This window comes from Neofelis nebulosa, chromosome 13 (assembly GCF_028018385.1).
Source record: "Neofelis nebulosa isolate mNeoNeb1 chromosome 13, mNeoNeb1.pri, whole genome shotgun sequence".
NCBI lineage: Eukaryota > Metazoa > Chordata > Mammalia > Carnivora > Felidae > Neofelis > Neofelis nebulosa.
The window spans coordinates 75,318,482-75,342,153 of record NC_080794.1 but is presented as its reverse complement, the minus strand read 5'-3'; the positions used below and the strand labels follow the sequence as shown (position 1 = coordinate 75,342,153).

General features: G+C 48.4%; 1 protein-coding gene across 11 annotated transcripts in view; it reads left to right on the top strand.

Moving 5' to 3' along the window:
- Positions 1–23,672, top strand: part of NRAP (nebulin related anchoring protein) — a 70,782-nt gene that overhangs the window by 16,700 nt on the left and 30,410 nt on the right. For 6 of the 11 annotated variants that reach the window (XM_058697829.1, XM_058697828.1, XM_058697827.1 and 3 more), the window contains exons 12-24: positions 1,599–1,703; positions 3,399–3,506; positions 4,481–4,585; positions 9,883–9,981; positions 11,242–11,346; positions 12,499–12,606; positions 13,099–13,200; positions 14,996–15,193; positions 15,761–15,865; positions 18,491–18,589; positions 19,760–19,864; positions 21,016–21,123; positions 22,480–22,791. In XM_058697829.1, coding sequence (XP_058553812.1) covers positions 1,599–1,703; positions 3,399–3,506; positions 4,481–4,585; positions 9,883–9,981; positions 11,242–11,346; positions 12,499–12,606; positions 13,099–13,200; positions 14,996–15,193; positions 15,761–15,865; positions 18,491–18,589; positions 19,760–19,864; positions 21,016–21,123; positions 22,480–22,791 — 1,659 coding nt within the window. The remainder of the gene's footprint in view (positions 1–1,598; positions 1,704–3,398; positions 3,507–4,480; positions 4,586–9,882; positions 9,982–11,241; positions 11,347–12,498; positions 12,607–13,098; positions 13,201–14,995; positions 15,194–15,760; positions 15,866–18,490; positions 18,590–19,759; positions 19,865–21,015; positions 21,124–22,479; positions 22,792–23,672) is intronic. The other 5 variants (XM_058697832.1, XM_058697830.1, XM_058697833.1 and 2 more) reach the window with 3 other exon arrangements.

The following is a 23,672-nucleotide window of genomic DNA, read 5'->3' as shown; positions in this document are numbered from 1 at the left end:
CTAGGTCTTGGAATCTGCTCTTTAAACAATGGTTTTGATGCTCCAGGCCAGAGGTCAGCGAACTACAACCCGAGTGCCAGATCTGACCCATTGCCCGGTTTTGTAGATAAAGTTTTATTGTTGGAACACCACCACCTCATGTTTGGTTACACGTTGTCGATGACTGCTTTCACACCACAAGAACAGAATCCAGTAGTTGCCGGAACTTGCTCTCGATTCACGGAACAGTGGATCTAGATGGAACCTTTGAAATTGTTAGGTCCTCACTTTGTCGTAGGTCTGGAAAAGTAGAGTATCTTATTCTGGTTTAGAGAGACTTTCAGGAACAGAATTGGAACCAGACCTCTGAAAGTACCATTTTACCACCCAGGAAAAACACTGTTAACATTTTGGCCTTTGTCTGGGTGAAGATACTATAACCTAGTTTATGAATATGAAGACATTTATAGATTAGAATTCAACTATATTTACAGTCTGGTGTACTTTTTTCACTTTATATCAGATTGTGAGCATTATAATGCATCTTGCATACTTTATTTATTTAAAAAATTTTTTTAAAAATTTTTTTCTAACGTTTATTTTTGAGACAGAGAGAGACAGAGAGAGACAGAGCATGAATGGGGGAGGGTCAGAGAGAGAGGGAGACACAGAATCCGAAACAGGCTCCAGGCTCTGAGTGGTCAGCACAGAGCCCGACGCGGGGCTCGAACTCATGGACCGCGAGATCATGACCTGAGCTGAAGTCGGACGCTTAACTGACTGAGCCACCCAGGCGCCCCGCATCTTGCATACTTTAACAAGCATGTTTCCACCATATGTTTTATAAGATAGGATAACAAATTATATATATTTGCTTGGTGAGGTGTCACAAGAGAACCTTCGGTTTCTTTTTGCTGTTATGTTTATCCCGTAAGACAAACCAGTCGTGCTCTATTCGTGGTAATCAGTCTGCAGCCGCCTCCTCCAATTACCTAGGATGACTTGGAGTCTATTTCATGACTGTAGCCTCACATCTTGCATCCAGCTACCCAGCGGAGCTCAACTAGCCAACCCACTTAAAATTAGAAGGCACTCGATGCATCTGTTAGTGGTCTCAGTTATTATACTGCTTTGTAAAGCAACTTTTGGGCCTACGTTTTATTGAAGTGTACATACGGAGAAATGTATAGGTCATGTGTACATAAGGGAAAGGATTTCCACAAGTGGACACATCTGTGTGCCTAGCATCCAGATCAAGAAACAGGACATGACTCAGACATATCCCTCCCAATCCCACAGACACTTTCCCCCAAGAGTGACCACTGTCCTGATTTCTCAAACCTGTTTCGCCACTTCTTGGGCTCTATGAAATCTTACCGTAGTTTCTCTTGAAAGGGACTGTATATGTATATCTTTAATTTTCAGAACCAAATTGTTGATTTACTTATTTATTATTTGAAAGGAAAACATGTACTGCTAACTTACAGTATCCTATGCCTGGTCTTTTTAAATGCTGGGTTGAAAGTTTTCTAAAAATATCCTAGTAAAGTCCTGGTGACATTTTTCAAGAGTGACTTCGGGCTTGGTTTTACTGTGCATCTGGTGTTTTGGTTTCCAAGGTGGAATATAAGAAGGACCTGGAAAGTAGTAAAGGTCACAGTATCAACTACTGTGAGACGCCTCAATTCAGGAACGTGAGCAAGATCTCAAAATTCACCAGTGATGTGAGTTTTTAACACCTCAGCGTTGGTTTGGGGCTTTGTTGATGAGCTAGTTTCTAGGTCTCTTAAGAGACAGTCTGTGTGAACATATCTGTTTGTCCCGGAAGCATGGCCTCTTAGGCATGAATACCTAAGAGTTTTGATTAAGTTTGCCCGCAGGCAGTAGTCCATGTAGTGTTAAATTCTGTCATGCCCCCCGCCACACACATGACCTTGAGTCCTCAGGGTAGCACCCATCCTCTTGTGTTCTTCTTGTGTAGCGGTATCTGGCTCCTGGTGGTGAATGCTGGGGAGGGAGGCTGGCTGAGCATGTAACATCGCCTCTCAATGTGACCTCATGCTTCTTAGTACCCGATCTCCTTTAACCTGGGGACCCAGATGTTCTTTCCTCATTTTACAGATGAGCAGAGACATGCCAAAGTGGCATTTGCAAATCTGGAAATTCCCAAAGTTCTGGGGATGTTTCGTTGAGCACATCAAGGACCCATACTAGATGTGATTTTATTTCTGCTTAGCTGCACATAATAGTAGAATTTAAAATCCTGAGGGAATTTGTAAGGTTCAGGGAGGAATTTATTGCCTAAATGTAGGGGTTAAGAGCACCAGCTTCGGAGCTGACAGTCCTGGCTCCATGATTAGCCAAGTGTTTGACTTTGGGCAACTTGTTTAAGCTCTCTGAGCCACTTTGTCCACCTATAAAACGGGGATGATACTAAGTCCCTCCTCGTCATGGAGTGTTTGTGAAGATGAGCCGAGTAGGATCGTGTCTCAGACATAGTAATAGATTTGTCTAAAGAATTTCACTGCCTATAGGGCGCCTGGGTGGCTCAGTCAGTTAAGAGTCCAACTTCGGATCAGGTCATGATCTCACAGTTTGTGGGTTCGAGCCCCGCGTCGGGCTGTGTGCTGACAGCTCAGAGCCCGGAGCCTGCTTCGGATTCTGTGTCTCCCTCTCTCTCTGCTCCTCCCTCACTCACGCTCTGCCTCTCTCTGTCTCTCAAAAATAAGTAAACATTAAAAAAAAAAAAAAAGGATCACTGCCTAGAAACTCTATGGCCTCCCAGGGTAGATTATTTTAACGTAGCTTCGTTAGAAGCCACCCAAAGTGGTCCTGTCTATGACTTCTTGGTATCCCGTTTTGGTTTTCTCTTCATTTGGTAAGCTGCATTTGGGACATGACGTCATTACTTCCCATGGTTTTAGTCGTAACCCATTTATGGTGTAAAAATCACAGAATTTGGCAAAGCTCAGGTTATATTCTTCATATAATTAGAAATGGAGGTAATAGCCTGCAGTGATTTATATGAGCCCCGAGCGCCTGCATAATCAGTGCCTGTCCATTGGGGAGCGCCACACGCTCAGGGTAGGTTTTCACAGGGGGAAAAATCTGGTGTATTTACAATTAGAAATGTTCCAAGAAAACTGGGTCTGTTGTGTACTGCCTGTGCTCACCCAGATCCTATGTTTGGTTGTGTGCCCGTGTTCTGGCCTCACTCCAGCCTCTTGTGCTTGCTTGAAGTGTAAGTTGCTTTGTTACAAAAAAGGTTTGTCTTTTTTACTCAGCAAGGCACTGACTACTTCGGTAGGTTTTATGTAATCATTTATATTAACAATTTAGTGCATTAAGATGAGTAGTAGTTTATCTTCAACAGGTTGGGAGGAGAATGCTTTTCTTGAAAGTTTTGTGTTTCCGTGTAGAATAAATATAAAGAAAACTACCAGAACCACATGAGGGGCCACTATGAAGGAGTTGGTATGGACAGACGGACCCTCCATGCTATGAAGGTTGGAAGCCTGGCAAGCAATGTGAGTCCTAGTTTGAAGGGCCTGTAGGTCTGGGGACCTGTTGGGGCGGAGGGAGGTGAAACGTGAAGATTTCAGCCAATTCTTTTTCGACTTCCCTTTGTAAAAGTCAGTGTTCTATTGTGTAAACATTAACCGATACAACCAAAGCTAGGTTGACAATTTGCAAAAGCTTCAATTTATTGGTCTCAGCTTTCTCTGGCTTAAAGAGTTCTCAAATGTGTTATCATGGATCTAGTGTGAGAAAAACATTCCGTTTCTGAGAGAGAGAGAAAAATGGCTGAGCATAATTCTTATTTGAAATCCCTCAAATTTCCATAGTGTTTGTGGCTTGTTTGGAGTTGGTTAGTGGGTTGGTTGGTTCATTCATTTATTCAATGGTAGTGTTCATTGAAGACCTCCTGTGGGCAAGTGCCGGTCAAGGTGGTGGGATAACGAAATAGATCGGATCCCATTGCGTGTAATCTGTTAATCTCTCCTCGGCTTTGTCAATTGGGTTGACAGGGTTGCAAATGTCCGGTTGTAAATCTTGGAGGTACAGGGCACTTAAAAGAAACTGATTTCATTATTAAAACATACAAAGGTCAAATTTCCTCTGCTTGAGAATGTCAAATTTGACCTATAGAAAAAAAAATTTTTTAAATCTTGACTTTTCGTTTATTTTCCGGGGGTTTAGCCAAGAAGCTCTTTCATCATATACCCATGTGCCACTGCTTCCCTTTGTAAGGGGTTCCATAATTAATAAGAAAGATAAAATAAAAATGTGCTACAGATGGAAGTTCACTAATTTTGGATTAATTAAGAATTCAAATGAATTAAAGGCAAAGTGCGAACATAATTTAATTTTCCTTGGAGGTGGTGAAACTGAATTAATTTTATTTCTTGTTACTTTTTAGAAGTTTCCTATGTCATTCAAACAAGGTCAAAAGAAAGTGGGGACTAATTTCTTTCTTTCTTTCTTTTTCTTTGTGTTTCAGATTGCCTACAAGGCTGATTATAAACACGATGTTGTGGACTACAACTACCCAGCCACTCTTACTCCTTCCTATCAAACCACAGTGAGACTGGTTCCCTTGAAAGATGTAAGTTCTCTTCCGGTAGCACCTTCTGCTTTATTGCTTGTCCCTTCCTCCTGTGGAGTGATTCTTAGGTAGCGAGATGGGAAGAGAGAAGATATAACAGTTCGTAACAGATGGAAGGGAGTAAGAAGGGGAACTTTCCCACTAGGAAGCCCACGTATGCATGTTTGGAAACTCTTAGATTTTCTACGTAAGGTGGGGACAACTCTGGTTCCATCTTGAAAATAACCTGCTCTTCAGTATCTCCTTGTAGAATTTGGTGGAATATGTCTGCTGTTGGGCACATTGAAAGTAATCATTCTTTAGACATGAGGAGCTTCTTTTTTTCCTGATTTAAAGTTTTGGAGTATGGTACGTTGAAGGACTGCAGGAAGTAAAATAAAATAGCTAAAAGTTGAGAGGAAGTGGTAATGTTGACTCAATTTTCTCTCAGGAGCACTTGGGAAAGTATATGTATTTCTTAATTACTATAGTGGTGATTTTATTTACATACAGTTTGACTTGTCCCAATGAAATAAGTATAATTCATTAAATTTATTGTTTTCTAAGTGTAAGAATTTTACTGCATATGCTTATTACAGGAAATTTAGGAAATACAGAAAAGTACAAAGAAAAAGATTAAAGTCATCTGCTATCTTAAAAAGTAGTTAAGGTGGTTTAGAACTGAGTTCATATCATAGTTATTGGCCAGTGATGGTTATCTCCAACCAGTCAATAATTTAATAAATAATTCAACATATATTTACTCAATGCCCAGTGCTACTTTCCTTTACATTCCCTTGGGAATGTATCATGCATGACCTCAGTAGCTGACTTGGGTGTTGCTCTCGGTAAATAGGTCTTCGGGTCGCTCTCCCTTTTGCTCGGAGTGGGAGCCTTGTCGGGTTCAGCTGGGCATCTCCAGTGTTGAACGCACGGCTTACGGGACAGCAAAAGACAATCACCGGCAAAGGATAGTTTAGTGAATGAAATAAGCTTTTCAAATGTGTAGTAAAGCAAAGAATGGGAAGTCAAGGAATATAAAGGGCCTAAGCTTTGCTTCTTCTTTTCCCAGGAAGTTTGGTTGGGTTGACTTTCTCACATCACCTTCATGAAACCCAAGGTTACACTTGACTACCTAAGCTACTTCCTTTCTATTTTGCCTGCATGCATTACCTGGGAAACTTGAGGACCAAGAGCACCTCATTAAAATGCGAGTGTCGGCTCAGCCCGTAGAACTCCATCAGTCATGCCTAAGAGCACAGTCAAGTGGAGAGAGATTCCTACAACTTTGTACTCCCATTATAACAGGACTTGCTATTACATTTGTCTGTGGAAGGCTGTGGAATCAAACCACGCACCTGAAATACAGCCTGGTCAGCTGCACGAGTCTGATAGGAGAATCAAACCAGACTGGATTCGAAATACTATTTAGAAGCAGAGGGAGATTCTGAACTAGAAGCCCAAGAGCCAGATCCAGGTTACAGAGACGTTTAGTTTGACCACACAGAGTTGAAAAAGTAATTGGACCAACATATAGAGATTTGGGGAGTTCATGTAAAAATTCATATTTTCATCTCTTCTGGAAAAATCTAAAAATGCTGGGAATGGCCACCCTAGCTCCTGCATGATAGCAACTGGCTGGGACTGAGGGGCAGCTGCTCTGGGTTATCTTATTCTCCTTTACCTTCCCTTCCTGGCTCCCATGTGAATTTGAATTTACCACCCCAGAATGTAGGGATTTACATACAGGAAGTATTGGGAGAAGGAAGTTTGGGGAAGGAAGTTGGGGGGAATCCATTACAAGAGCATTTATGGTCCCTCTGTCTGGTGGCTCTAAACGTGGTCAAATAGCTATGAAATGAAATAAACAAGCGTGCGTCTTTAATTAGAGAGCATTCCCTTCAGATGGATTTTATCAACACTAATAGCATTAAAATGAGATTCCATCCTCAGCAAAGAGCTCCTTCAGAAAGTAGATTGAAGCAATGGCCAAGCATCTGTGATGTTGCAGAGATGTGATTAATCTTGGAGACTGTTAATTATGTCCCGCAGAGGAGAGTAATTGTGCTCTGCAACATACTAATGCAGAATTATTGGGAAGGAATATGCCTTTTAAAAAGAATACAGTTTTCGTGACATTTTATCATGCATAATTCTGAACTCTAATAGACTCTTTATTATGAGATGATAATTTCCCCTCTGAGTTAATGCACCAGGAAGCAACTGCACTCTAATCTCATTAATGGTTGACATTGAAATGACTTTATATTTCCTACTTTTCCTATATACCCCATATCCGCAACTCACAGTGTGCAAAAACTTCTCTCCCTGGACCACTGACCAAAAAGCACAAAGCGATGCCGTGCTTTATCTCCAAATCCAACAAAATACCCCGTGGCTCAGTGTCGGGAAAGCTCAATTTTTCCTAGATCCTGTTCTAGGAGTTAATTTGTAAGTCATTTGTTCATACCCAGAACATATTTGCCTGTCTAAACAATGGTAGCTCTGGCTATGGGGGATCCCTGATTCATCTGTAAAGAAAAAAAAAAAGTAATCGCTCCAAGCACCCTCGCTTTGGCAAGCCAGGTTTACAGTGGGAGCCACTTTGGCTGCCATTAGCTGGGTGACCTTGGGCAAATTAGTTCTCTGGCACTCAGTTTTTGCATTGTAAGGTGGGGATAATAAGAGCTTCTGCCCGCAGGGTGGTTGGATTAAATGCATTCTTGTGTGTGAAGCACCGGAAGTGGTGCTAGGCACAGGAAGTACCATTCTTTTTTAATTTTTTTTTAACGTTTATTTATTTTTGAGACAGAGAGAGACAGAGCATGAACGGGGGAGGGTCAGAGAGAGAGGGAGACACAGAATCTGAAACAGGCTCCAGGCTCTGAGCCGTCAGCACGGAGCCAGACGCGGGGCTCAAACTCATGGACCGCGAGATCATGACCTGAGCCGAAGTCGGCCACTTAACCAACTGAGCCACCCAGGCGCCCCAGGAAGTACCAGTCTTAAGCCACGATTGTCGTTAGCCCGTGGTGGGACAGGCAAGAATGGAGTGAGTACAAGGAGGAGACACGGGAAACAATGGCCCTTAGGTCTATTTCACTTGAGTCACTGGGCTATAAAAACGTTGAACTATTCGTCAGTATTTAAAAATGGCAAGGCTTGACACAATAAAATAGATTTCGGGTTTCTTTGGAATAACTGGAAGATCTGATCATTCTGGGCCCCGCACTGTTGCACCGTAACGTTCCCAGAGCTGAGCAGCAGCTGCGGGCCTGTGCCACGGTCCCCCCCCCCCCCACTCCTGAATGCTTCCCCAACAATGAGGCCAAACCCTTAGCCCCTACTAGCCTTTCACCTGTACCCAGCTGTCTGGCTGTCACAGATTTTGTGACCTCTGGGCTGCAAAGTCTCCCTGAGGTGAGCTGTCACCTATGCAGGCAGCAACAAGAAGTAGCAGCCGGCAGATAGAATGAGAGGCGTCAGACTCTAGACAGACCGCTGGTGGGAGGACAGGGCAGTGGTGCCCCTTGTGGAGGGCAGGGCCAGCGGCCAGAGGAGTATGGCCAGAGGCGGTAGGTGGAGGTCTGGGCAGAGGTGCCAGTAGACAGTGGGGACCCAGCAAAGGGGTGTGACGTTCTTAGGCGTGACCTAGGCCGAAGGATGCGGCCGCACTGTGTGGGAGACCGGGCGGGGTCCCGGGCTTCAGGCGATACGACAGAGGCATGAAGACTGGGCGTGGGGTGTTCAGTGATCTGGTTGCTATGAGCAAAACCGGGGTGTCGCTGACGGGAGGGCCTAGCCAGGAGCCTATAGGCAGAGGGGCTCGGGTGTCACAAGCCACCGGGTCAGTGTGGGGTCCCGGGAGCAAGGGCCCAGCTGAGATATCTGTGCGGACTGTGCAAGTCTGCTCGCTCCGTGCAGAGTAGCCTTCTGTGGCTGTTTGCTGAAGGAATGCATGAATGAGCAAATGAATGAGCGTCAGGGGACCACGCAGGCCACAGGGAAGAAGGTCAGGAATAGGTTAGGGGTGCGTTAAGTTTTCCCTCCTTTCCCTGGATTGAGGGCTGGCCTTGGTTAGACCGTGGAACAGGCCATCCCCCACCTTCAGCCTCTTCGTCTTCGCTAGCCTGCATCCTGGCTCCCCTTCCGCCTGTGCGGGGCTCTGGGTCCTCGCGCAGCTCACCGCCACCCCCTCCCTCGTCACCTGCCGCCAGGCCTCAGACGTGTTCCTATACCTCTCTGCTCAATTCGCATTCTGTCTACAGTGGATCTTAGGAGGAAGATCATCCATCTCTTGGTGGATGTTTGGAGGAAAAGAAGACAATTGAATGAATGTCTTCTCATGGGCAAATGGCTAATAATCCTTGAGTCTCTGAAGGGCAAATTGTACTTTCCAAAGAGAAAACCCACGAGCCCCCCGTGTCTTGAAATGATGGGAAACCTGGAAGTCAGTGCACTAGGCCGTGCTGGAGGTTTATCTTACTTCCTTCTCTTCTGAACTGGCCCACCCTTCTTCTTTCGCGAACGTGCGAAGCTTTCGGCCATTTTCTCAGGGACACCGACGGGGCGGAAGTGAGGGCCAGGCAGGGGCTGGTGTACAGGGTGAAGCCACGCGAAGACCGTCCTCGCCCAGAGCTACTGATGCGCCCTCGCCTCCCACCTCGACGCGCCTATGGCATCAGTTGGACTTTTTGTCCCTCTTGCATTTTTCGTTCCCTTTTTAAAAAGACCCCTTTTCTTTTGAAGCATAAAGCATATATAGAAAAGTACATTAAGCATAGATAGGCGGCTTGAATTATTACAAAGTGACCTTGTGCGTGTGTTTCCATTGGGAATGCATGTAAGAATAGAACTGTTGAGACCTAAGGTATGGGTGTGTATGCCAAAGCGCCATATTGGTCCCAAAGTAGCTTTGCCAACCCACACTTTCACCAGCTGTGTTGTGAGCGTTTCTGCAGCTCCACATCCTTGCCAGCCCTTGGTAGAGTCAGTGGCTTAAATGTTCACTCTTCAGGCAAAAGCGGAGGGGTGTCTAATTGCAGTTTTCATATGCATTTCTCTGATTCATAACAGTAATAACGTAGATGAGCACCTTTTCCTGTGCTCACTGGCTCACTGTGCTCCTGTTAAAGTCACTCAATTCTACCATGTGTTGGGGTTTTCTTGTCTGTGGGGTTGGAGAGTCTGTTGGTTTCCAATTGGAATCTTTGATCCTTTTTGTAGTAATCAGAGGATCACAGCTCTGCTGAGCTTAGGGGCAGGGAACTAATAAGCAAATCTTAGAGAAGTGTTTTTTGTTTGTTTGTTTTAACCAGGTCAACTATAGGCAAAGCATCGACAAATTGAAATACAGCTCTGTGACCAACACCCCTCAAATTGTCCAAGCCAAAATCAATGCCCAGCAACTGAGTCATGTAAGTAACCTGTCCTTGCCTAGTGGGGGGACTCACAATTGCTTTGTGGCCCCTGGATATCTGGCTCCCAAGGATTTGGCTTTCATTCATGGTGACATATGTCTTGTGACAAACATGAAATGACCTCCCCTCAATGTAAACTTTTTATTATGGAAAATTCCAAATGTATTTAAGTGTAGAAAGGATAATGTAACGACTCCCCATGTATCCATCACTCGGCTTCAACCACTACCAACTCGTGGCCAGTCATGCTTCATCTATATGCCCATCCACTTCCCCATTTTGTGTTATTTTAAAGAAAAAGATCAAAGATTAGATAATTTAACCTATCAATACTTTAGGGTAAATCCCTAAATGATAAAACATTTTTAGACATATTTATACAATTTTAGTATATCATCCCAAAAAACTAATGGTAATTCTTAATACCACCAGTGTCCTATTAGCATTCAATGTTCCAATGATCTCATAAAGTTATCATTTTGTCTTACGGTTCGTTTGGAACGGGATCCAAATGAGGTCCATGCTTGTGAATGGCTGATAGCTCTTTAAGATTCTTTTCATCTTTAAGTTTTCCTGTTTTCCTCTTTTCTTTCTTGCAAGTTGTTTATTGAAGAAACTGGACTGTTTTTCCTGTTACGTTTCCCACAGTCTGCACTTTGCTTACTGGATCCCTATGTGGACTTCATGTGTTCCTCTGGCCTCCAAATGTCCCATAAAATAGTAGCTAGATTTATAGGTTGGATCAGGCTCAGGTTCAATTTGGGGCCAAGGATGCTTTTCAGATGATGCTCTGTTTTTCCACTGGCAATCACCTAATGTCTGGTCGGCCCTTTTTTGTGTGTGACTTAAGATGGCCTTTTTTTTCAATGTGAGCAGCCATTGAGAGTTACTCCCTGAGTATCTACTCTGCCTATAGTGAGATGTTCAGCAGTGTAGCACAGTAAAAAAAAAAAAAAAAAAAGTTCTGTATCCATAGTGCTTCAAAGGAGAGTTGGTGAAATAACCACAGGGAGATATTTTATACACTCACAACTCAGAGTGTGCCCTTGAGTTGTTTTACTTGTCACTTGACCTCTTTAATCAGCTGATTTCAAACACTCATAAACTCGCAGGCTTCCTTGTCAAATTTTCCAAAAACTCCTTGTCGGCTATTGGGTCTAAGGGGAAAGTGAAAAAGAGAGGCTTGCCTCCAAAATTCACCTCCTGTCTGTATAAAAACCTTGCATTTACCCTGTGGGTTGATTTTAAATCCAACAGGTGAATTACCGCGCTGACTATGAGAAAAACAAGTTGAATTACACACTGCCACAGGACATACCTCAGCTGGTGAAGGCCAGAACCAATGCTGAACTATTCAGTGAGGTGAGCAAGCAGTGGAGGTGAGAATGTGGTAGGGGGTACATAACCTATGTGAAGGCGAGGGCACCAGTCCCAACAAGCAGGGGCTGTTGTGTGTGGGGAGACGTTCATCAGAGACGCCCATCACATTATTGTTTTGAATTTTGCTGTCTCATGGACTGTGGCAGTTCACGGGGGATAAACTGATCGTAGAAATGTAATTCTCATGATCTGAGCATGTGCACAGCATGTTCTCAGACACACACACACACACACACGCCATCACCATCATCGTCACCCTCGTCCTGGTGACTTCCGACCGGTGCTTCGCTGTGTGGCAGAAATTCGAGTTTTGAGATCAATCTCAGTCGCTAGATTTTTCCTGGAGTCACAAGGGGGCTGTGATTAGGCTTCTCGTTCTAGATGGGGGCAGGAGAAGAAAAAAAGGAACTAACGTTTATTGAATGCCTGCTCTGTGCAGCACACTGAGACAGGCAACCAAAAATGGAATTATTCAATTATCATCACCCCCCAAGGACGCATTTATTGCAGGGACACAGTGGCGTGGGCTTTGGCATGAGAATCCCCCAGGTCAGATGCTGGCACTGCGATTTTTAAGCTGTGTGACCTGTGTGAGGTCATAGATGTCTCTGAGCCTCATAGGCCTAATGCAACGTATGTACAATTGATGAGTAGAAGGCACTTAGGAAGAACCAATAAACCGAAGGTGTTGTTACCATGGTAATATCAATACCTTCCATCTTTACCAGCTTGGGATCTGTTTTCATGTTCTATATCCAGTCTATCCCCACAACAGCCCTGAGGCAGATAATAGGAGATTTTTTTTTTTTTTTTTCAAATGGCAGAGTAAGGCTGAAAGAGCTAATGTGCCTTTCCCAAGGTCTCACGATCAGGAAACAACAGAGCAAGGATGGACACATGGCTCTTCTCTTTGTCCCGTCCCATCCCCGCTGCCCTGCACGGCCCCACAGCTCAGGAATCAACAAACCGTGTTAATAATTTCTGTTACCGTTTTGACCATCATAGGCAAGATTCTGGTCTGCAAACAGATGGAGAAACCAGCTTTGTGGTCATCACTGTTGTTTTAAACGTCTTTGTAACCTTTGGCAGGAAGATGGATCAGGACTCCTATTCACCTGTGTTTCTGTTCGTCAGGTTAAGTACAGAGAAGGCTGGGACAAGGCCAAGGGGAAAGGATTTGAGCTGAAACTGGATGCTATGTCTCTGCTGGCCGCCAAAGCCTCCGGAGAGCTTGCGAGCAATGTAGGTTTTTCTCTCATTAACTCAGAAATGCATAAGAAATGGTTCCGATAGGGGCGCCTGGGTGGCGCAGTCGGTTAAGCGTCCGACTTCAGCCAGGTCACGATCTCGCGGTCCGTGAGTTCGAGCCCTGCGTCGGGCTCTGGGCCGACGGCTGGGAGCCTGGAGCCTGTTTCCGATTCTGTGTCTCCCTCTCTCTCTGCCCCTCCCCCGTTCATGCTCTGTCTCTCTCTGTCCCAAAAATAAATAAAAAACGTTGAAAAAAAATTAAAAAAAAAGAAAAAGAAATGGTTCCGATAAAATGTCAGTGGTCCTGCAGAAAAAAAATAATGACCGCTAACGTTGTAAACATCACGCCTCTTTAATCATCTTCTGGGTTCGCGAAAGATGGGGAGGTTGTTTTCAGAACTCTTTCCCTTGCCCTGTGAATACCAGAGCCCCTTCGATGGCAGAGTTTCCTTTCCCCTCACAGTAAACCTTTTTCTTTCTCTCAAGATTAAATATAAGGAAGAATATGAAAAATCAAAAGGCAAAGTCATGGGCACTACGGACTCCAGGCTTCTGCACTCTCTGCAGGTTGCCAAGATGAGCAGTGAGGTAAACTCTTTTCCGTCCTCCACACTTTCTCGGGCTTGTGCTGCTTTAAGAGTCCTTCCAGGACCTACTTCACTGCTACCTTTTTATTGACTTCCATCTACAATTTCTTTCCCTGTTGGTGTGAGAAGTTTGTTTGCTTTCTTTATTTAGCCAAAGCATACTGTTCTTTTAAAATAGGGGCACCTGGGTGGCACAGTCAGTTAAGCGTCCGACTTCGGCTCAGGTCATGATCTCATGGCTCATGGGTTCCAACCCCACGTTGGGCTCTGTGCTGAGAGCTCAGAGCCTGGAGCCTGGTTCAGATTCTGTGTCTCCCTCTCTCTCTGCCCCTTCCCCTTCCCCTGCTCATGGTCTGTGTCTCTCTCTCTCCATTAAAAAAATTAAAATAAAATAGATGAGAGGTGGGGCCCCCAACAGTGATCTCTTTCTACTGCTCAAGGTACAGAGGTGTCCGGCCACAGTTATTCATCCCACAGATGTTTACCAAGCAGCTACTATGGGCAAGATCCCGTGTAAGACACCTGGGCTATCAGAATGGACAACACATAACAGGTTCCTCCCCAGTGGAGCTTAATTCTTACGGGGAGAGTTAGACACCAAGCGCCCTGTCTGTTGGGACCATGTCCTGGATGAATCCTGTGGCTACGACACACTTGATACTCAGAATGTTTAGCAGATAACTGAGTCGCCTAAACTCCAACCAATCGAAATGACCCTGCTGGTAAATGACTGTGGTGGCTGGAGATGAACCTTGGTAAACGTCACTTGCCGAAATCCTTTGGGGAGGGGGGGTTCTGCTACGAGGGACCTACTCGGTTTCAGATCAGGCCTTCCCTGCCAAAGCCGAGGAGGCCAAAAGGACACACGAGCACTGAGTTCCTGCTTTACAGCGGCTGCTCCAAGTTGGTGCAGGCTGCATGGCACAGCCAGATATAATTCCCTGGTGAGTCATTAAGGAGCCATGGCTTGAACAGAATGAGAGAGTTGGCATCTGGGTCGCCATTTTGGATGTGCCTACAGAACACGTCCTGGGAAGTGCGTTATCGTGAAATATACAGAGACACTGAGAATTTGGCTGCAGGTTAGACAGAGAACAGAATTATACTTCTTATTTTCAGCGGGAGGAGTTGGGGCCAAAAGGATGGTGTCTCGCCCAAACTTGTGTAGTGGTCAGTGGTAAAGGTAGAGATCGGATCCTAGAAGTCTGACTTACTGGAACCATACTGACTCTGCTGTGGCATGCCACCTTTCCTCACCGCCACACCACCATCACCCCTGTCACCGCCGTCATCACCGACATCACCACTGTCATTGCCATCCTCATTGGGCACGTTTGCCAAGTGGTTGCTCTCTGCCAGTCCCTGCACTTAGCAGGTTTCAGCTGCTGTCTTGCTTGCTTATCGCGATAGTCCCCTGAGGAACACGAGCCCCAGAGGTCATCCACTTGGCAAAGGGTGGACCAGGTCTGACCTAAGACTTGTCTGGCTCTGCAGCCCAAGCTCTGTTATTCTGCCTCGTAAAGGTTCCGCAGAAACTGTAGATCGAGCATTCTCCTCCTGGAGAAGCCAGGGAGAAAGATTTCATATTGGTGAGAGGCATTCCTACCAGAGCCAGAGCAGCATGGGGCCTCAGCTCCTCAGCAGCACCGCCTTCCCGAGCCAGAAATTGGGTCCCACCTTTCTGACAGATGAGTGACATTGTCGTTTCCCCATGAAAGCCCGGGCTGCTTTTCTGTGTTTTGAACCACTTCTGCAAAGGCCGACCTCAAGTAATGGGTCTTGTCGGTACATTCAAGGTCGAATACAAGAAAGGCTTTGAAGAGAGTAAGACCCGCTTCCACCTACCCATGGACATGGTACACATCAAGCATGCTAAGAAGGCCCAAGCTCTGGCCAGTGACCTGGACTACAGGAAGAAACTGCATGAATACACTGTGCTGCCTGAGGACATGAAGACTCAGTGGGCCAAGAAAGCCTACGGGCTCCAGAGCGAGGTGAGCCCTCACTCAATGCCGGTTCTCTTCCTGCCCCTCTCGCGGTTGGGCACAGGCACGTCTTGAGAGCGATTTGGAACCTGTGCGTGAGTCTGTTCCGTGACCCCGAGGACTAGGAAGAACTTCTGAGATGCGTCGGCCGCAGGGAAGGCGGGTGGGGAGGTTGAGCCCTAGATACAGTTGAGACAGCAGAGGTAAGAGGGCGGAGGACTGGGGCTCAGAGCTGGTGCAGAAGGCCAGATGTGTTGATCACGGCGCTGAGCAAGGAGGAGGCGAGCGTTGAAAATGGCAAGTAAATCTTGGAAATTTAGCAGGTTGGGAGATACGATGTTCGGTCAAAACTGTGTGAAAAGCCCTCTTTTTGGTGCGGTTGTGGTGTTTGAGCACTAAGGCGGGAGATGCTCTGCTGGTTACAAAGTGAGCCAGTGGCCTCACCCGCAAGGAGAGTCCAGCCCGACTATGAAAGAGCCGAGGGCAGTTCTACAAATGCAAGAGCAAGGGTTTTCCGAACTCTCCCATCTTCTTTGCACCCACGCGTCTGATTACAGCTTGGGTTTTCTCTTGCAGCTGCAGTACAAGGCCGACCTGGCGTGGATGAAAGGAGTCGGGTGGCTGACGGAGGGGAGCCTCAATTTGGAGCAGGCCAAGAAAGCGGGACAGCTGATCAGCGAGGTAACCTGAGCTCGGGCCCCCGGGCTCCTAGTGGTTCTCAGCCCGCGACTCGCCGAACACCATCTTTTTCCCTGATGCCCCCTCCGCAGCCCCCCGGCTTGTTTTGAGGGGGACTCAGAGGAGGACCTCTCCGTTTTGCACCTGCAGGGCACCCTGACGAATGTTCCGCACGCCCTCCCCCATCCGGGGAGGCGTTCGTGAGAAGCCTTAGCGGTTTACGTAGAGGAGCAGTGGCAGCCAAAGAATAATCCAGAAGGGTTGTAATACGCAGTCGATTAGCACGTGGGAAAATGTGTTTGTCACGTGAGGCGTGCGTGCTGCCTCCTGAATCAGAGGGTCTGCTGTTTGGAGGTCAGCACTCTCCCGGTGCTGTGCCTTCGACTCACTGCAGACTCCGGTCAAGTCACTCGAGCCTTCCGACCCTTTCTGTCGTGTAGAACAGGGAGTGTTTGAGAGTCCCTGCGGCTCTCTCTCCACCAGGCAAAGTGGGCTTTGGCAGCCGGCAGAGGAAGACTTTTGAAGGGCATCTCATTTGGAAGTGTGACTATTTCAGGAGCTCTGTTTGGGATCCTCAAAGGGAATTCTTGTGTCAGGACCAGGAAGGCTGAGTCGGCATATCTTTTGCAAATGGTAATAATAGTGATAACAGCTGCACAGTCCCGCAGCCGTTGCTGTCATTGATTGACCACTTTGAGGACGTTGCATGCATACTGCTCATTCGTTGCTCACGGCGGCCCTGTGTGAGGAGACACTATTACTCCCCGGTGAAGATCATTTTAGTGAGGGAAGAGGGACTGAGAGTTTCGAGGGAGGAGCAGAGCTGGGCTCTGTCCCAGTGTGTTCGGCCCGATGCCCCAGCTCCTGACCATTAGGTGGTATTGCATCCCCGAAGCACGTTTTGTAAATGACTCTTTTTTTTTTTTTTTAATTTTTTTTTTTTTTTCAATTTATTTTTGAGACAGAGAGAGACAGAGCATGAACGGGGAGGGGCAGAGAGAGAGGGAGACACAGAATCGGAAACACGCTCCAGGCTCTGAGCCATCAGCCCAGAGCCTGACGCGGGGCTCGAACTCACGGACCGCGAGATCGTGACCTGGCTGAAGTCGGACGCTTAACCGACTGCGCCACCCAGGCGCCCCTGTAAATGACTCTTATTTTTCCACTGCTCATCCTTCTGTCAGACACAGACACGCTTAAGGTTAGGATATAGAAATAAAGAAGGTAGACAAATGGGAATAACGCTTCAGGGTTCCTATGACTCAGTTCAGGCGTGCTGAACTCCCAAGTGGAGAAAACCCAAGCCCCATTTGCCTTGGATAAAGGTGTAATGAGGAGACCCAACCAGCTGACCTCCAGCCCTAGGAATTTCCATCTCTGTCTCACTTCCTCGGCCTACGAATTATTAAGCTCCTCAAGGGCCGGGAAAACACTATTCTCTTCGCCTGTTTCATGTTTCTGTTGTGCCCTGTCCAGGGTGGATTCTTGGCTCCTCAGTAATTTCTTATGATCTGACCCATGCAGAGCCTGGAATAATCAGGAATTTCCAACCATGGGAGGGAAATGCGACTTCCTTCAATTATGTGGTGAAGGAGTTTTCCCATTCAACACACTGGAACTAGAGAGGAAAATTACAAGTCTCTTTGGAGAATTTTTTTTTCCTAAAGGCAGGAGATTTGGAGTCTCCAATATTCCAGACCCGACTCTGGGTTCAGGTGGTGCCCGTGACCCTCTTGCTGACAGAACTGGTGTGGTGCTCACCTCTGCGCTCCCCGCCACACGAGGCTTTTGCTTCAGTGAAGCCACCCCCAGCGGCCGCCCTTCTCGTCCGCTTTGGCACCTCCGGTGGAAAAGCCAGAGGAACTAACCTCCAGGAGGGACAAGAAGTCCCTGTGGGGAGACAGAATTAGCACATTTGAAATCTTGCCAGTTACTTTGTGGGTGTGAGGCGGGGACACAGTGAGGACGAGACCTCGGCGATCTGGGACATGAAGGAACTGGGAGGCTGGATCCCACCCGACTGCCAGCCTCCCGGCATCCCATTCCCTATGGTATAGGGGATCCTTGGATAGCCATGATGGCACCATGCCTAACGGTGACGGCTGATGTGAACCGTTGCTGTGTCCACGGACTCCGCTCGCGGAAAGCATGGCATTGAAGCCTCTGCCCCACCCCAGAGTGAGACAGCTTCTATTTTTTGTGCCGCCGTAGCAAGAGCAGCTCGGGTGACCAAGAGAGGTGCCCAAGGTCATGAAGCTGGAAAGGGGCAGAGGCGAGACCTGGCCTCCATCTTCCTGGTTGTAAAGCCAAGTTCCCTCCACGTCACTTTTCCTGTGTCAGATCTCGATTTATAAAATGGGTGCATCCCAGGGCATAAGGTGAAACATAGGGTTTCCTGAGGGAGAGGCTCAAGTTCTCACTCAAGGGTGGGAACTAAAAGAGGCTCACCAGAGCGGGCTGCCTCAGGCCTGTGTGGTCCCGATTAAGCTGCCGGACCAGCCGTGACGGTCCCCCTCCCACCAAGAAGATGCACGGGTCACTGAAAGTGTGCGTGTGGACGTAAGCACGAGTGTGGTGGTGGGGACAGCCAACCCCTAATGCTACGCTGTCCCTTTTCTTCGGAAACAGAAAAACTACAGGCAGAGGGCGGACGAGCTCAAGTTCACCAGTGTGACCGACAGCTCCCAGATGGCACACGCCAGGAAGAGCCAGGAGCTGCAGAGCGGAGTGAGTCCCGAGCTGCCCTTTCTCCGCCACGCTGCCGTGTCACGGGCCGGGCGTCTCTGAGACCACAGCAGGTGCTGCCCGGACACGATCCGGGCACCAGCGAGCCTCTCCTTTAGACAGGCGGGGCCTGGCTCTCCCGGAGCCTGCAGGCTGTCTCCGGGCACCGGACCCCAGCTCTCTCTGCCTTACCCCACTTCCCTTCTCTGCTGGTTGTGAGGACAGATGCCGACTGATGCTACTCATTTCAGCTCTTGGTATTGCCCCGTCTCGCTTTCTTCTTCTTTCTTCCCCCCCTCCTCCTACCTTTCATCACAGGCTCTGTCATTCTGCAGCCGGGAGAGAATTCTCTTTGGGGGGGGCGGGGAACATGCGCCCCAAGACGGGCGGCATCGGAGTGAAACACCGTGTATGTTGTTCGCACGTCAGTGTTGAGCACTTCCTGTGCACGTACGCCAAGCACGTGTTGGAGCTGCCGCAGGGTGGCCAGAACCGTCCTAGTCGTCCTTCATAAAGGTCCAGGGACACGTGCCAGAAAGGACCTACTGACAGAGCTCAGGGGCATCAGAAAGTCGCCTTTTGGAAGCTCAAGTGGGGGGGTGGGAGGGAAGGGGAGAGAGAAAGAACAGAGGGGTACGTTTTTCATGGAGCAGGTGTTCACTTGTGCTGTCTTTTTGGTCACTGCTCGCTTTCCAGGTGTCACTGCCTGGGAATGCGTTGGGACTGGCGATGGGGGCAGGGGGACGTGCAGGGGAGCAGAGAATGCTTCTTATTTTTCTTATTCGGGGAGCCTGGGCCCACCTGAGTCCTGCAGCAGGTTATTTTCTGTGGCTGTGGACAGCATAGATGGGAACAGCTTGGGAAGCTCAGTGCCTTCTCAAGGGCGACGTGTGAAGACAGGGACCTTGGCAGTGTGGTCGGGTTGGTCCCCTGACCACACTCTTCTCGCAGCTCCTCACTGCCTCGCTCTCTGCCTTCACCCCTCCTGCCTTAAGCCTCATTTGCTGTTGTCTGCTGGCCAGCGTCTGGTCTGGCGGGTTTTGGAACAGACCCCCCACCCCCACCCCCGTGCAGGTCACAGAAAGGCCAAGCAGATCTGAAGGCACACCCGAGATGCCGTGCCACCCACCCCACCCTGCCACCTGCTCCTGACCCAGTGCTCTCTCCTGACAGGTGGCCTACAAGGCAGGAAACGAGCAGTCCATCCATCAGTACAGCATCAGCAAAGACGAGCCTCTCTTCTTACAGGCCCGAGCCAACGCTGCCAATCTCAGTGAGGTATGGCCAGAGGGGGCGGGGGCGGCTGTAAACTCTGCTTTCCCACGTAGGCACTTGGCCACTGTGCTCTGTCACCTGGGGTTCCACACATCCGGTCGTTGTAAAAAGCTCATCCAGCAGACCTCGTTCCTGGCCAGTTGTAGGGGGAGGGAAGGACCACTTTCCCTAGGAACGAGCTGGCGGGAGATTTGACCCACTGACTATATAACAGGGTAGGAGGTAGTCCTAGGAGTCCAGGGTCGCGGCTCGAACAGCATTTGAGCATTGCTAGAAGGAAGGAAGCAGCACTTGAAGGCGTTAGCTCCAAACTGCTTGGGTTTGTTCGATCCTTGGGTCTATCACTTACTAGGTGTGAGACCCTGGGCTAATTCTTTGCACTCAGTTGTCCCATTGGCAAAAGAAGGGTAATACTAGTTCCCGTCTCACTGGGTTCTCACGAGGCTTCAGTGAGCTAATATACGGAAAGCCCTGGGAGGAGGAGGAGTGTGCCGAAGGTAGCCATTACCCAGGTGGCTCTCAGACACAAAGCATGCGTGGCCCCAACCTTCTCCTCCCTGTCTTTCAGCAGGGGCCTTCCTCAGCTCTCCCCCTCAGCTCCCAGGTCTTTGGAGTCCTGATCTGAGTCCTAGGTAGAGGGGAAAACTAGAAGGAGCAACAGGGGCTAAATTGATTCACACACACAGAGAGGGAGCCTTCAGAAGAGAGACCTTGAAACCCACAGGTGGGGGCAGGAAGGGACATGGGAGGAGCAAGGACAAGCCCCAGGTGGACTAGAGGCTGGAGGCAGGGAGACAAAGATACGCAGCTGTGGCACCTGCTGGGCTGAGCGGGCTGTGTGTGCAGGGGTAGGGAACCTTCCAGAAATGTTGCCGGGCGTTTTGCAATGTTATTCCACCTCGGGCATGTCTTTGAGACCCCCGTAAGACTCCTAGTAGTTTTCAAGGCCTCTGGAGTTCAAATTCAGCTTCTTTTGACTGAAGCCCTGTGTGTTAGGAGGCCTTGAGGCAGGAACAAGGAGGTCTGGTGGTGTTACCAGGTTACCAGGTTTCTGTGGAAGGACGCAGTCATGTTTGCCTCCTGGAGAGAGCATTACAGACTCTAGGGAAGGCTTCCCGCAGGAGGATGATCTCTTTTCTCCCCTACCTCCTCAGAAACTGTATAAGAGCAGCTGGGAAAACCAGAAGGCGAAAGGGTTTGAGCTACGTCTTGACTCCTTGGCCTTCCTGGCAGCCAAAGCCAACAGGGACCTGGCCAGCGAGGTGAGTAGGTGCTCAGCTTGTACAGGGCACCACGAATCCTGCCGTTTTCCATCAAGGAGAGTCAGAAAGGGTCTGAGCCTCGGGGTCCCATCAGCGAAGTGGGGATAAATACGACTGCTTCACAATGAGATAATCCTGTACAAGCCGAGAGCACACTGCTTGCCACACGTTGGCTTTCAGTAGGTGGAGGCATTATCAGTGGCAGCAGCACGAGTAGTAAGCTAAATGGCTTATGTGACGGATAAACTGAGGCTCAGAGACATTCCAGGACTATCTAAGGATGTCGTGGCCTGCCAGTGACCGAGAGCGTAGGCCCTGGTGTCAGATGGACCTTAGATACGATCCTAGCTCCATCCCCTAGTAAGCATTGTGATTCTGGGAAGGTGGTTTGACCTTCCAAAATCTCAGTTAACTCATTGGTAAATCGGCAGTTGCAAAATGTTTACAAGGAAATGAAACAAACTGACGTGTATCGAGCGGTTCATAGTCCACTGCCGTCTGTCGGGAGTCTGATGTGAGATCAGAAGCCGAGGCCAGAGTGGAAGACAAAGTCTGCTAATGTCATCAAGACAGTCTTGCTTCCAGAAGAAATGCGTGCACATAAATATACTCCCCTATATAAATATATGTAGATATCAGCTGAGCTAAACAGTGACTTGGTGATGTCATTCTGGCATAAGGTCCTTATCTTGTTCCTGGTGAGAGTTCATGAACCAGCACTGGTCTACAGATGCACTTTGAGGGGCTTGGGTTTGTACCAGGCCTGGCTCACAGTGAGTGTTCAATAAATGGTGGCAGGTATTAATACGGTTGTTGTTGGCGCAGGTGAGAGGAGAGCCCAGGTCTCCCGATAATATTATCCTGTTACAGTTTTTAAGGCAGTTCTGTATCTGTTTTTTCCCTCTGATCCGCATTACTGTCAGTCTTTTTCCAAGCGAATATGAGCCCCTTTCTCAAACAGCAGCTGTGTTTGGGCTATTCTGCGTCATTTTCATTCCATGACTACTTTTTGTTTATAACGTTTTCACTATTCCCAGAAAGGAAACAATGGGCCACTTAAAAATAAATCCAGAAAAACTGAGGTGGAGGAATACAGACAAGAGATGGAATGTCACCAGGAACTTGGGAATAGACTGTTGCATAGCTGAGCATTCAGTTTAGCTCTGAGCTTCCTGGCAGCTGAGGTGAAAAGGGAAATAATGAGTAATCTTTTAGTTCACTGTTCAATGATAGGAAGATTCTAATTCTAGTAAGATTCTGTTGTTTGGCTTTGTTTGGACTTTCAAACCCTCAGTTTGAAAGTTAGCAATGCCTTTAGGAGATGCTAACATGCCCCTCTCTCTCCTTCCCGTTTAGGTGAAGTACAAGGAAGATTATGAAAGGTCCAGAGGGAAGCTGATCGGGGCGAAGGATGCCCAGGGGGATTCACAAATGAGTCACTCGCTGCAAATGTCCAAGCTGCAGAGCGACCTGGAGTACAAGAAGGGGTTCGAGGACACCAGGTCCCAGTGCCACGTCTCCCTGGACATGGTCCACCTCGTGCACGCCCGCAAGGCTCAGCATCTAGCCACAGACATAGGCTACAAGACAGCATCTCATCACTTTACCGCTTTGCCCACAGACATGAGGGTGGAATGGGCCAAGAAGGCGTACGGGTTACAGAGCGACGTAAGCTCCGTGTGCACGCGTGCGTGTGCTAGCGTTGCCGCGATGGTTTTCCCCAGCACCCCCCCCCCCCCCGCCACCGCCCCCGAGATGGTAGTGTATACCCTGACATACCTGCTTCTGGATCCCAGGGCGGACACAGCTCAGCTTTCCTAGTGGTTTAACCTTTATTTGAGCTCTGCCCGCTTCAGATACTATACCACCACCCAGCGACTTTTTTCCTCCGGGGCATTTGCTCTACGTCTGTTTTCCCCCTTTCGTTTTACTGCGGGGGGCGGGGGGCGGGGGGAGACATGTTGGTGATCTCCACAACCGCGGCCTGTTGTGGGAGAGGTCTCCCACCCTCCTTCCAACCCTGGCAGCGCCCTTTGCGGGAAGAGTGGCACACGCTAACCTGAGCGTTCCCTCCCCTTTCTCCTGGGTGCCCCACCTGGCTCCCCTCCTCCTTCAGGTGACTCTTGTGCGCTGAGAAGGCAGGTCAGCTGCCTGCACGCTGGGGGCCGGGCGGTGGGGAGGGCGATACAGACACACCCTTCCTGGCAGAGCGGTTTCGGGGGATACAGGTGATGCGCGAGTTTTAGAGAAGCGTCCATTTAAATGGCTTTCCATTAAAACGACTCCTTCCACGCACGGCGAGCAAAGAAATGAGATGTGCCCCCTGCCCCGCACCGAGGCGCATAGGAAGGAATCGGCACCGTGGGAGGCCTGGGCTGTCTTGTGAAATTCCCTCAAATAGCTCCCCACCCGGGTTCTGTTGTGAGTTCTCATTTTCTTCTCCCCTGCTTGTCATTTCCAACAAGGAAACGGGGAAAGCAGACAATGAGGACACTCCTCTTCCCGAGGTAGACACGCGTCCCTAATGAGGGACAAGGTTGATCCGACCC